At 43.2% G+C, this 13,922-nt stretch overlaps 1 protein-coding gene across 1 annotated transcript; it reads left to right on the top strand.

Moving 5' to 3' along the window:
* Nucleotides 1-5,816: 5,816 nt before the first annotated feature.
* LOC308196560 (tryptophan 5-hydroxylase 1-like) lies at nucleotides 5,817-13,330 on the top strand (the record flags this gene model as incomplete). Its single annotated transcript, XM_080595696.1, has 8 exons — nucleotides 5,817-7,053; nucleotides 7,775-7,842; nucleotides 9,352-9,548; nucleotides 10,043-10,178; nucleotides 10,691-10,817; nucleotides 11,921-12,016; nucleotides 12,655-12,788; nucleotides 13,081-13,330. The coding sequence occupies exons 1-8, from the start codon at nucleotides 6,940-6,942 to the stop codon at nucleotides 13,328-13,330; spliced, it is 1,122 nt and encodes a 373-aa protein (XP_080451822.1). The 5' UTR covers nucleotides 5,817-6,939.
* Between the last annotated feature and the right edge of the window lie 592 nt (nucleotides 13,331-13,922).

Genomic DNA, 13,922 nt, shown 5'->3' with positions numbered 1-13,922 from the left:
AGGCTGCCTCTGCCGCCCCGGCGGGGAAACGGGAGGAGGAGCGACGACACGAGCACCCCCGCCTCCCGGTCAAAGGGGGAACCTCCCCCAAGGGAGGGCTCCAAACGCAATGCTAACGCAGGGTCCGGCGCCACCTGCGGCCCCGCTGACGCGGTACCGCCGCGGACACCCTCTCAGCCAGAACCAGGGGGAGTGCCGGGGCGGATGTCTCCGCAGTGACAGACGCCACCTTGTGGGGTGCTCACGCTCCTAAAATTCCGTTGAACGTCAAAGGACCGATTGGGAATGGCTGTAGTGCATCGCTGCTAGGACGATCCTGTACGACTTTGACCGGATTGTTTGTTTTGCCGGGGATAATTGATGCCGACTATACTGGACAAATCCAAGCTATGGCTCGGACACCGTCTCCACCATTGTCAATACCAACGGGAACTAGAATTGCTCAATCGATTCTTTTCCAAGCAGTAGTACCGAAGGCTGTGGATGCTGTCAGGGGAGCAGCAGGATTCGGGTCAACCAGGTTCCCCGAGGTGTTTTGGGCGGGTTAAACTAGCCGCCATGTCCAGGCCCACTTCTGTGTCGCTTTCGCAGCGCTAGGCATCCCAAAGGAAATAAAAACCGACAATCGCCCCGTCTATGGTAGTCACTCCCTTCAAACCTTTTTTCTGACTTGAGGTATCCAACACACCACAGGCATTCCTCATTCCCTCACGGGTCAAGCCATTGTTAAGCACACACATCGCACCTTGAAAACAGTGCTAAATAAACAAAAAGGGAGAGAGGCCCAGGAAACACCACAGAACAGGTTGGGAAAGGCACTTTACGTAATGAATTACCTATCATTATCCTTTCTTCATGAAGAGGTACCGCCCATAGTAAAACATTACAGAAGTATGAATTCCGCACTGTTGGAGGTGCCACAGTCAGAGCAGGCCTTAGTGATGGAAAAAAATTTAAATACAGGTCTTTGGGAGGGACCCCATCCTTGGGGTCGAGGGTATGCTTGTGTCTCCACAGGTCACGGACCAAGATGGGTACCAGCGAGGGGGGTAAGGCCATGGTTCGCCTCCTCCCCACAATCGCCGCTGTCATCAGTTATTGTCAGCCCTGAGTCTCCATCCAACCACACCGCAACATCTGGGTCACCCTCGCCAACATGACAGGACAAGAAGCGATGTGCCTGTCCCTGGCTAGTGCTAATGACCCGTTCACGACATGTTTGGTGGGGATCCCGGCAGATAGCAAAGACTGGACTGTTTACTTACCGCAAGCGTCCCTAGAGCCACAGGAATTAGATATCCTGGGAATTGTAACAACAACAGCATGTGTAAGGTTCAGTTACACGGGCAAAAACCAAACCATGAAACAAATCGTCAATGCCACACTCACTCCTTATCACAATGCGTTTCTTTGGTGTAATTATACAAAACTATAATAGAATCATTCCTTGCGCCGGGAGCCGCTCTGCTCAGCTGTGGGATCGACTGTGGAGCAGACGCCCCTAGGTGCACCCCCAGCATTTTCCTTGGAGGGGCCCCCACTCTCAGCCGCTAACTGTGGGAGTAGACAAAGACCTCCTGAAGCCACAGACAAATTATTTTAAGTGACAGTTTCTTGTAGGATAAATGAGAAGTGCAAGAGGCCTCTTTCCGTGATTGTGTGGTTGTGCTGTGGGAGTGAGACGCAGCATCTCTGCAAAGCAACGTCCCTAGCACTTAGTGGCTTGTTGACTGATGTAGATCCTAGTAGGCACGCTACTTTACAATCATAATTCTTCTTGTGATTTTCACTGTGTTGCTTGCTTATAGCAATGTCTGTGGTGCTTAGAAAAATCTATAGAAAGCGTTTGGTTGGTTGAAAATAAAAAAGGGGGAATTGTGGGAAAGGAATTCGCAGCTGGCTTTGCTCTGTTTTACACGTCCCTGAATTAGAGATAATGAAGAAATAAGCAATAGAAACAAAAACTTGAGCAAGGTCGAGATACATTAACTTGGCTGCAGTGCTAAAGATGAGCTCGAATGGTTTGTACCTGGTATCCAGCCTTGAGACAAAGTGTAACATGACAGGAGCAAGTGGAGAAGAAACATCATCCCAATAGGCATCTCAGGCATCTAAGTAGGTTCAACTTCAATCTGAGGACATAGAGACATAGAGATGACATGTTAGGCAAAACAAGACACACTGAACCCAGAATATATTCTGCAGTGTCTGTCAGCAAAAACAGTCCTGCGTGTAGAATCATAGAATCATAGAGTATACCAAGTTGGAAGGGACCCATAAGGATCATCGTGTCCAAGTCCTGGCTCCACACAGGTCTACCCAAAAATTCAGGCTGTATGACTAAGAGCACAGTCCAAATGCTTCTTAAATTCCGACAGTCTTGGTGCTGTGACTTGGGCTTTTGCTAGGCCTAAGCATGTGCCAGTTGCTGTGTTGTAGGTACCACCACCTCTCTGGTCCAGATGTGGGTTTTCTGCAAGAGCAGATGGTCATGGTTAATGAGACTCAGTTGAGTGAAAATGTTGACGTTCTCACCCAAAGCAACAGACTGAACAATTGTGTTGGAAAATAACCACAGGGCTACACCACAGTTGTCAGCTTCTGCATTAGAAGAGCACTTAATACTGCAGCACACTGTGTGTGGCAGACTCATTTTATTTCCTTCTGGTCCATGGTGTGAAGTTTGAGAGCACTTTTTGGAAGGGCCTGCTGAATGCGACATGGCGTGATGTGGGTGCCCTTCCAGGGAAAGGAACTGCTTTCATGATTGAACTAACGAGTTGTTCTGCTGATTCCTGAGTTTACTCAGACTTAAAAGAAGTAAATATAGTTACATTAAACAAAGCTTTTTCCTTCCCACAAATGCTCTGGTCCCTTTTGCTGCTTCTGAGAGACAACAGCAAGCTTATGAATAACAAGTACAATCTATTTTTATGGTTTTTGACTTGTGGCAGGAGGTTGGCAGGAGAAACATTATGGACAGGTGCAGCACGTTAACGGGATCAGAGGAAGAGGTTACAAGGGTGTTTGAAATGCATTCTTTGAATGTAAGTCTCTATGTTAGGTTGGCAAAAGGCTAAAACTGTCAAGACTTTGGTGTTGCCAGTTACAGGTCAAGATCATTTTGACAAAATGTGGCCATGTTTGATCTGAAGCTTTGACAAAGCAGAGGAAAGAGATAAAAGGGTTTGAATTCAGTTCTTTGCTACTCCAAAGGCTTTTTCTATTTAACCACCATAAGCTGTGTAACCTCTCAGTGTCTTGCGACATGGTTCAGCAGCCCATTGGGATTCAGTGTTTTCCTGCCAGCCAGGAGTGACAGCGTGTTCAGTTGTACTGGTCAGCTATCTGCCTGTCTGTTTTTTGAGAGCATAATCACATATTTAAAGTAGTTTCTGTGTCTGGCCACAAATGGAGAGTGCCACGTAAAAACACAGCCTTGCCCAAATGCAGGCCTTCTAGAAATTCATTCTAGACTGTACCTTCTTGCTTGTCTGTATTAATGGGGTAAGAGAAAGTAGGTGGGGTGAAAAAGCTCAATAAAGGCAAGAAATACCAAATCTATCTAATGCTTTTTGTCCTCTGGAGCAATTCTCCCATCGAGTTGAAAGCAAAGGTGATTAAGCACAATTTGTTCTTGACTAAAAAGTAGATTTAAAAAAAAAGCAAATGCTTTCCCAGGGAACTTGCCAGATATTAAAAACTAGTTTGACTCATCTAAAACAAACTTTTTTTTCCCCATCTTTTCACTCTGAAAATTAGTGCTCTTTTTGCTCATCCCTAGTTCTCTTCCATTTAATTCCTAAAGGTAATGTGAATAGGAGATTTAGTGTTTGTTAGTTCACTAAATATACTACTTGAATTTCACCAAGCTCTGCTTGCACAAACACATCTTTGTTAAACCTTCTTTAGCCTGTTCTGGTCTACACTGGCATCCTCTTGTCAATGCTCACAGTTACATGCCTACTCACAGTTTACTACCCTAATCTTTTATCCATTATTCTGGTTGCTATTTAGCTAATGCTTTTATCCTTGAATATTCTTATCATGTTGTATTTCTCTGAAGCAAAATTTTGCGCCAAGTGTTACCAAAAGCAAGACTCTCTAATCAGACAGGTGAAGATCATTAGTGGTACATTTTCAAAGAGCCTTTCTTTGATGCAAACTAATTAATTTTGACCCATTGCAAAATTGTCCTAACTCTAACGGGAGCTAAAATCTAATAAGATAAAAGAAACTGAGATGGAAAAAATAGCCATCATGAGAACACAGCACGATGAAGAGCTTGTGCTAATCTTGGAAATGATGATCTGTTTTACAGCTCTGAGGCTGAATGTTTTACAATTGCCAGTGTGCTTGAAGTCCCTACAGTGAATTGATGGTTTTACATTGCTGGTTTTCATCCTTAATGCAGAAGGTAACTGTGATTTAATTTACTTTGTTCATGCTGACCAGTGGTCAGTGTTAGTGTTCAGACAGAAGCTGCCCTCCATAGTTTGTTCTGCTGTGTGAACAGGAGCGTTGCAGAGGATGGGGAGGGGTCTAAAATGCCTAGGCTGAGGACAGACCTTCAAGCTCATTTCGCTTTGAAACATGAATGGACCATTAAAACCAAAAAATGGTAAGGAAAGAAAAATCTGGCCGCACTGTTTCAGAAAGGCTGGTTGTTTTCAGCAAGGAGGGAGAATACAAAAACCTGCTTGAACAATGTCTTCCGGTTGGTTGGACCAGTTCAGTTGGTCAGTTCTTGACTTTCCTTGGCCTTCCTGTGCTTAAGATGTGTGAAAAATATTGATTACAGTCTTCCTGCTTCTTACTTTCAACAAATTTAATGTCAGGTAAACATCCTAGATGAATATGAACACAGTAGCTGATACTGGAGCACGCTCATGGTAAGGCTGTGCTGTCAGAAGTGCCTGAAGAGCTCTCTTCCTATTTTCTGAGTGAATCAAAGCCTGCTGAATCGCTTTCTGAGCTATGCTTACTCATATCATTAGCAAGTACAAAGCTTTCTCCTTTGTTAGCTTTTTCCACCTCACTTTGAATGCAAAATATGCCGCTGTTATACTAATTGGGCCAACAGGCTGAGGTTAACAAACACTCAGGTACTTCTCTTATCAGCAGCCTTATTTATGCATTTGACTATTTTGCTTTGTGTTTGCCCGTGATGTGGAAGAATTGGACTACCACCAATAAGCAAACTGCCATCAGGAGATCCAAATAACTAAAATAAACTCACATAGCTGGCAAATATTTTGTGGCAACAGAATATTTTTTTGGAATAACGACTTTTACTTTTTAGTCAATCTGTTTGAAAACATTGCTTCTTACAAAACAGGAGAAGCATATAAATCTGGTGCACATCGAGTCACGGAAATCCAAGAGATGAAATTCCAAGTTTGAGATCTTTGTGACAGTAACAGGGAACAACTGAAGGAGATCTTCCAGCTCCTCAAATCCCATGTCAGCATTGTCTCTATGAACCCAACAGAACATTTCAATGTGCAGGAAGATGGTAAGCATTAAGGGCAGTTCTGGCAAATGTGCACAAAGAAAGACATTATCGCACTTCTCAGCGTGTTAGAAGTTTGTTTAAGGTGCCCACATCTGCATTCATACAGTGTTTTCCATGGGTAGCTATCAGGTTTGTGCTTCTGTGCTGTCAGTGAACATAGAGTGGTTGATGCGAGCGGGGGCTGCCTTGGCTGGTGTCCTCTAGAAATGCTGGCTGCTTGTTTTTCTGTGCTCCCATCCCTTCCCAGCACAGCACAACGGCTGCAAGTGGGAGTCCTTGCACCAGCAGAGACCAATGGAAAGGCAAAGTCTGAATGCAGGGCTGGGCTGTGGCCTGCGTACCACAGTGACAGAGCTGTCATACTGACAGGCATCAGTTCAGTTCAGGTTCTGGAGAGAGTGGGAGATGGTTTTTGCAATTTCCTCGTGTAGCTCCTGACTTAAAAACTTCTTTTTTAACCACTTTTCGTCATAAATGGTTACTTAGTCGGTGTGAAAGAAAAGGTGCCTTTCACTCTTGGGATGCTTCACATCCTGTTTACCTTTGCTCCTAGTTCAAGAGATGCTCAAAATTCAGGGCAGCACAAAGTCAGTCCCACGTATTTCTCAGTCACTGCACTTGGCACAGGCTGGTAGGCAGGGAGGGGTGAGATATGGTGTCTTCCGGATAAAAATTGCTTACTCTAGCCCTAATTAGGGGGAATCTCAGTTTAAATACTTCCCCTGTCCATTTTTAAGAAAACTAAAGAGCATAGGGAGAGAAAGAAGTCCTTTGGTTGTTGTAGTATATTAACAGCTCTGGCAAGAGCTTTGTAAAAACTCTATGGCTTTAGGGAAAAAAAAAGAAAAGAAAGAAAGAAAAAAACAGGGGTAAAACTAATTATGCATCTCTAAGGCTGCAGGGCTAAAATTGCCTCCTTCTCTTCCTCTTCCCCAGCAAACCCCTCAGCAAAGCCTGATGTTTCTGGGACACGTAAGCACAGAGCACTGTTTCTTGCCCAGGGTCAGTAAAGCAGGATGGGAGGAATCCAGCCTACACCTGCTCTGCCCAAGGACCACAAGCAAATGGATTCTTGACTCCTTTGCCTGCTTTGTGCCCTAGAAGGCTGGCGTAGCACTGTGCACAAGGAGGCCTTGCTCAGCAGGAGCCTCTAGATGCTACTGTAACATTAATAGTAGTAGCAACCCTGTGTTAACCGTTTCCTCCCCTGGAAGATTGGGAGTCCGCTGTGCTCTGTAGGCAGACTGGCAGTGACAGAGGAGGAAGTGTGAGCTGTAGGCTGGTGCCAGATAGGCAGTGGACTCCCTTGTCCTATTCACGACCCTTTTAATTTATAGATTTCGCTTGTAACCGCCATAGCCATACTTGAAAGTAGCATTTCCTCCCTCAGCACGCTCGGTGTTATTAATAACTTTGTGGATTCCATGCGTTCCCTAGACGTGGAGAACGTTCCCTGGTTTCCAAAGAAGAACTCAGATTTGGATATGTGTGCAAACCGAGTGCTGAGGTATGGGTCCGATTTGGATGCTGACCATCCAGTAAGTATCTTCCTCCCCCTGTGCCCAATCCTTACTGGAAAGTACCTTGTGGAACTTGCTTTTAAAAAATGCAGCTTTTCCTCCTCCCTTTCCTTCCCCTCAACGGTGCCTCTGTGAGTCTGAACACCTTCTCATGGGGGGTTTGCTTCTTTTCCTAGTACAGAAAAGGCTGTCACTGGGTTTAGATCCCATGCCTTTCTGCAAGGCTTATTCATGTAAGGACTTTGGGTCTGGGCCCTGAGTGGTCGCATAAAAATACTAAAATGTCATATGTCTTGTTTTAAATTTATTTATTTAGTACAGTGTGGCGTAAAGACCACACGGACACTGGGGTTCTTTTAGGATCAGTAACTGCTACTACTTTACTGATGACATAACTTCAACTCCTTTTCTGAGGACAGGCTCCCTTCTTATACCATTCGCCCCACAGCAGTCCTTTCCCACTCACTGTTCTTTGGTCCACAACTTTGCCCGGCAGCAGCAAACACCCAGCAACTTCCATGCCTTAACGGCTGGAGAACAAGCAGTCCGAGACAGCAAGGCGTCTCCTGAATCACCCTTCTTGGTTCCCTCTAAACTCTTTACATTCCTGATGGCCTCATCGTTAAGAGTCTGATGTTATCACCAACCATGGGGCTTGTCGACCCCCATGGCCACACTCCCACAGTACAGCTTGAAAGCTCATTTAATCTTTTTTTCTTCCCTCCTCACCTTCCCCCAGGGTTTCAAAGACAATGTCTATCGCAAGAGACGGAAGTATTTTGCAGACCTGGCTATGAACTACAAACAGTAAGCTCAACTTATTCCAGAATAAGCCTCCCAGGTGCTTTGAAATAATAGTGGAGTGGACTAGCAGGGGCTCACGTCCCTGGCCTCTGATCTCACTGAGATAGACTTGGCTCAGGAATCAGGGCTGGAGGGGTGAAATGAAGGCACATTAAAAGGTGGATCTAGGCCATTTTACAGCTTCCTGGGTCTCTGATCAATCTGAGGATCAGCTCGCAGCTGTGCAGCCATTGTGGCATCCGTGGCAGCACTGATCCTTGGACGGGCAGTGGCGGCAGCGTGGGCTTCCTGCACCGTGGTTCATTCAGGCCCTAGCTTTGCTCCCTGCTTCTCTGGAAGTGGATGCAGCAAAAAAAAGGGGTGGGCGACACGTTGAACAGCTGCCTGTGGCAGGACATACGTCCTCCGTCAGGGCAGATGGGTCTCCTTTCTGATGAAGAGGGAGGGGAGGCAAAAGTCGGAATAGAGCCCATTGACCACTAAGTGTAAACTCTCTGGGCAAATGTTACTACTGGAGTTTTATTTCCTGGTTTAAAATAGTGCATGTGATGCACAGATAACAAGTCTTCTGCAAAATGAAATTCAAAGAGCTTCGTTCTTTAGAGATGCTGCCTGGGGGAGGGAGCTCTTAAAGCTGCAAGAGTTTCATAGCCCAGTGCTATAATTTTTTTCTGAACGTGATTTTCTCGTTGCTGTTGTACGCGTGAATTTAGATGGCAAGTTCCTCAACTGGGAATGACCTAGAAACACGGGGTGTCTAGAGCTCTACTGCACTGTGCATTAATGCAGCTGGCCACCAGCACACAGGCAGTTACTGTTGGTGGGTTGTCAAGTTTCCCTTGGGAAAGCACCTGCTCTGCTGGTTACCTAGCTGGCAGCAGAAGCAATGTATGACACTCGAGTTGCTTTCAGCAGGCTTTAGATCACAGCTTTGACATAATCTACTTTAATCAAGATCCTAAGGGCTAATTAGGAGAGATGGACTACAATTACTGTGTTCAGACAGACACTCATCTCCTCTGCACAGAAGCATGATTTTTACCTAACATATATTTAGCTGCTTCCACACATTGTGTTGCTAATTTAGGGAATTACATTTTCCTAATAATAATAAAGATAATGGAAAGGAATTGTATACAGGTAGGGGAAATACTACAGGGAAAAGGATGCATTCTCAGCTCCTGAAACTAAAGGTTTTGCCATTATTTTAAATGTTACTCCTGGTGCTAAAACACTGAAGAAACTGTTTACAAGACCAAAGCTTTCAGACCCCAGTTAGGTCAATGTAAAGAATCCTATCAGTTGATTTAGGTGGAAAAGAGAGCAAGGCCCTCAGCCTAAAAGCTCTCCAAGATGAAGACCAGATATCATTGTGTATTTTGCAGTGTAGTGAAGTCTTAAACCTGACCAAGTGTCACAGCCATATGAAAGTTAAATAATAATAGTAAGGAAATGAATCATCCGTATAAGCCTTTTATCAAGGCATGTCCTTTTGTCCTCTTCTCCTTTTAGTGGTGACCCAATTCCCAAGATTGAATTCACAGAGGATGAGATCAAGACCTGGGGGACTGTATACCGAGAGCTTAACAAGCTTTACCCAACTCACGCCTGCAGAGAGTACCTTAAAAACTTGCCCTTGCTCACCAAATACTGTGGGTACAGGGAGGACAATATTCCCCAGCTGGAAGATGTGTCCTGCTTCCTGAAAGGTAATGTATTAATTTTCTTAAACAAAAAAGGAATTAAAGTCCACTGCAAATCACACTGCTGTTATGTGGGCACCAAAAATGATCCTTGGTGTCCTGGTTTTGGCTGGGAAACCCAAAAGTGAAATATTTGTTTGTTTTAATTATGGTCTTTCTGCCAACCGGATTTTAATGCATTGTGTCCTGGATATGCAAAAACAGTGACATCTGGGTGCAAATGCCAACTATAAAGAGACTCAGGATTGGCTGAAGCAATACCTAATTGTATTGTGTTGGCTGTAGGCATAAAATCTTAATAAATCCTATACAGGGGTAGGGACATTTTTATTACACGTTGGCTATTCTTGAGTTTAGGTCTGATTTTCTAGTCAGGCCTAATTTTCCCACATGCTCTTGAGCCAAAGTAGCACTGTGGCATTTACCCCAGTTACAGCAGGGATGAGAATATTATGAAGTTCTACGTTAAACTTACGTACAATTTCTCTGTTCCTTTTTAGAGCCGACAGGTTTCACCATCCATCCTGCTGCTGGGTATCTGTCACCCAGAGACTTCTTGGCGGGATTAGCATTCAGAGTTTTTCACTGCACTCAGTATGTCAGACGCAGCTCGGACCCTCTCTACACACCAGAGCTGTGAGTCATTTAATCTTGGGGTACAATGAGACGTGCATTTTTTAATCTGGCAGCATGAAGCCAAGCTACTTACAAGCTGTTCAAGAATGCCAGCAAGAAAACTTATTTTTAAAAGTGCCGAAGACTCGGTCTTCATGCTGAATGTAATGATGTTTTGGCATGCTCAAGTGCCACCTTCAGAAGCATGGGATTTTCAAAAGTACAGCACATTATTGGGCAACTCCTAGTGGTGTCATTGTAGGCAAAGTTGCCTTATACATGTGCAGCTTGGATCTTAATTTTAGACATCTTCATCTAAAAAATCTGAGTTTATATACTTTTGTAGAGCTGGTATGACCTGCTTAGCTGCTTTCAGCTGAACTTGATTTGATACTTCTGTCTTTTGATTTGATACTTCTCTGTCTTTTAGTTATTAAAGTTTCACATGAGATATTGTATCTGTTTAATGGTGTTGCTTTTTCACTCTACAATGAAGAAAGATGATGAGGTTTCTTGTTTTTTCTGTTTTCCAGTGATACCTGCCATGAGCTCCTAGGCCACGTCCCTCTTTTGGCTGAACCCAGTTTTGCTCAGTTCTCCCAGGAAATTGATCTTGCATCACTTGGGGCATCAGATGAGGCTGTCCAAAAACTGGCAACAGTGAGTGTTTCAGTTCCCAGTGATTCTCTTTAAAGCTTAGTGCTTTACTCAGCTGATCCCACTCTGTCTAATTAATTTGGAGAGTCATGTCAACATTAGCCATGCCAGCTGATAGACCTGTTCCACAGGTTTTCAGTTTTTAGAGCATATAGCGAGTTTCCGTGCTAGGAAAAAAAAAAAATAATAATAAAATAAATTAAGGAAGATGTGAGCCGTATTTTTCTTCACTTGGCTATCAGATAAGGATGCCATTTCTGGGGGTAGCTCAATTCTTCCAGCTTGAAATTCTATAGTCTGATTTGTCTGATAAATATCTTTTTTAGTTCCAGGAACATGGTTCAACGATTTTAAATGTAATCTGTATCTTTAATGCATCAAATGAATTGAAACAATATGATCTTTTCATTAACTGTGTTGAGCACTAGCATTAGATATTTTTTAGCCAATAAATTCAAATAATGTAAATTAATCCTACTTCCAGATAACAGTTTCTAGATGCTTTGGCCAAAATATTATGAGATGAAAATTTTACACGAAAAATAATTGATGCAACTTATGAAAGGACCTCCCTCTTTCCCTTGCCAATTGTAGCTAGTGGTAAAATTTTTGCTATCTTCATTGGGAGCAGAATTAAACCATCTAAGAAAATACCACTCCTTGCCATATACCTGCAGGAATCATGAAATCCAGCAAACTAAACGTTATTTTTTAAAGAACACTAAGCAAATGAGGAACAAACTGTAATGGGCTGTCATTCACCAAGGTCCTCTCTGTCCAGTGTTTCTTTTAAGCCAAACCTGTCATGTCACGACAATATTTCTCAAAACAGATTTAAATTTCCATGATCCTACTGGGATTAACAGCTTCCGGCCTATCTGGGTGAACTGATTACCAGACTTTCTTATTAGAAATGTGCAGTCCTGTGGTTCTTCACCCTTCCATTCAGGTTCCTTCTTCTTTTGATATCTGAGAGTGATAACCAAGTGATGACTGTATGCCATTTGAAACTGGTTGACACCAACTGCAAATAGAAATGCCTCCATCTAGCTCACCACAGCATCTTTGCAGAAGGCTGAATTATTTTACTCCCTTCTCTGCTTCAGTGCTACTTCTTCACTGTAGAATTTGGCTTGCACAAGCAAGAGGGACAGCTAACAGTTTATGGGGCTGGCTTGCTCTCTTCATTTAGTGAGCTCAAGGTAAGAATAACCACTGCTTATTTTCCTCTTTTCTTTGCTCATATTGATTATTATTGTCACTGTTCTGCCATTTTTTATGAGGTATGATTATTATTGTCACTGTTCTGCCGTTCTGCCATTTTTTTATGAGGTATAATTCTAAAAATACTTTAAAACAAAACAAAACAAAACACAACCAACTCCTCAGTACCTACTGTAGGGATGAATTTTAGGTGAATTCAGTGTGGCATTAATTACAGGGCAGTGTCCTTTTGGGTGCATGCTGAGCAGCTCCTGTGTTGTTCTCAGAAAGCATCGTATGACTGGTATTTCTTAACCTTAGGTTCCAAGTAACCTATTGTAAGAATAAGACTGCTGGTTTAACCAGATTCTGAAAATATTGCTCTTGTTTATAAAGCAGTCTTGTGTTTGAAGAACCCCATTTTTGATCCTTACTGGTGGAATATAACCCTTCAGAGTTACTCAGTTCGTTAAGCTTAAACCACTGTACACCTGCAGACATGTTTTAAGAAGCAATGCACTAAATATGGCCTCACGTCATCTTTTTTTTTTATTTGCTTTTTGCTTCTTGTCTTCTTCCTTATGGATTCTTTTGGTGGTGATGTTCCTCTGACACGATAACGCATTATGTTACCCAGCACTCGCTCTCTGGCAGTGCCAAAGTCAAGCCTTTTGATCCAAAGGTCACCTGCACGCAAGAATGTCTCATTACGACTTTCCAGGAGGTTTACTTTGTTTCTGAAAGTTTTGAAGAAGCAAAAGAAGAGATGAGGTACAGTTTTTCTTCCCTGTTTTGTAGAAGCAGGTTTGACTTCATGCATCTCTCAGCAGCAGCATCAAATCTTTTCATTCTTAGCACAGTTTTATACTTACCTTTCCTGGGGCTGGAAAGCTGAATTTAATATTTGCTTGGTCTCCCATGTACTGGATGGAAGAGATGATGAACTATGTAGTAATTATAATTATCACGAAAGTGGTTTAGGAAAGCGGTTATTGATACTGATTGAACACAGAGGATGCATTTGTCTTTTGTTTAAACTCCCTCTCTTTTTTTACTTGAACAGAGAGTTTGCAAAAACTATCAAGCACCCATTTGGCATGAAGTACAATCCATATACTCAAAGTGTGCAGATCCTGAAAGACACCAAGAGCATTGCCAGCGTGGTGAATGAGCTACGTCATGAGCTGGACGTTGTCAGCGATGCCCTCAGCAAGATGGACAAACAACTGGAAGTTGAACATTCCCATCATCAGTGTGGTGGTGTGCTCAACAACTCTTTTCTTTTCCCCATTGATTTCTTTCTAGGCGTGTAATGTGCTGTATGCAGAACTTTCCTTTACAAATGGAAGAGTGAATGGCCCATAAGGATAATCACTTTATTTGTTTCTCTGTTTAAAGTCACTTACAGAATGTATTTCCTCCACCTCTATCCTCCCTGGATAAAAAAGTCCTAGAGTTCCTTTTCAGAAGCTAGCAGAGGACTAGAGAAATCACCAGACTGGACCACAGCTGTGGTCTGTGGATCAGAGCTGGGAGCAGATGCTTCAGAGGGCGGCTTATGAGGCAGTCATAGAATAATTTGGTACAGGGAAATGTCTGTCTGACTCTAGTAGTCTATGCTGCTAATTTTACAGTACTGTAGACTTTATAGCATGGAAGTTATAGTAATCAGTGTTTCTATGCCTGTGCTATTAAGTTTAAAACTTGACTGATTACAATCCAGGCATCAGGACACAAATAGCTGGAAGCTCATCATGCTAAAATGGAGGGGTCAAATCTCTGTTTTCAAAGAGGTCATTTTTTCCCCCAAAGAATTGCAACTGTACTGATTAGCATCTTTCTAGTAGAAGGCAGAGATACAGAGCAGTTGCATGAAATCCTAATTCTGCTTATTTCAAGAGATTT

This window comes from Anser brachyrhynchus (assembly GCF_964034855.1).
Source record: "Anser brachyrhynchus genome assembly, chromosome: 5".
Lineage (NCBI taxonomy): Eukaryota > Metazoa > Chordata > Aves > Anseriformes > Anatidae > Anser > Anser brachyrhynchus.
Note: the sequence above shows the minus strand (reverse complement) of the source record. Positions and strands in the feature narration are given on the sequence as shown.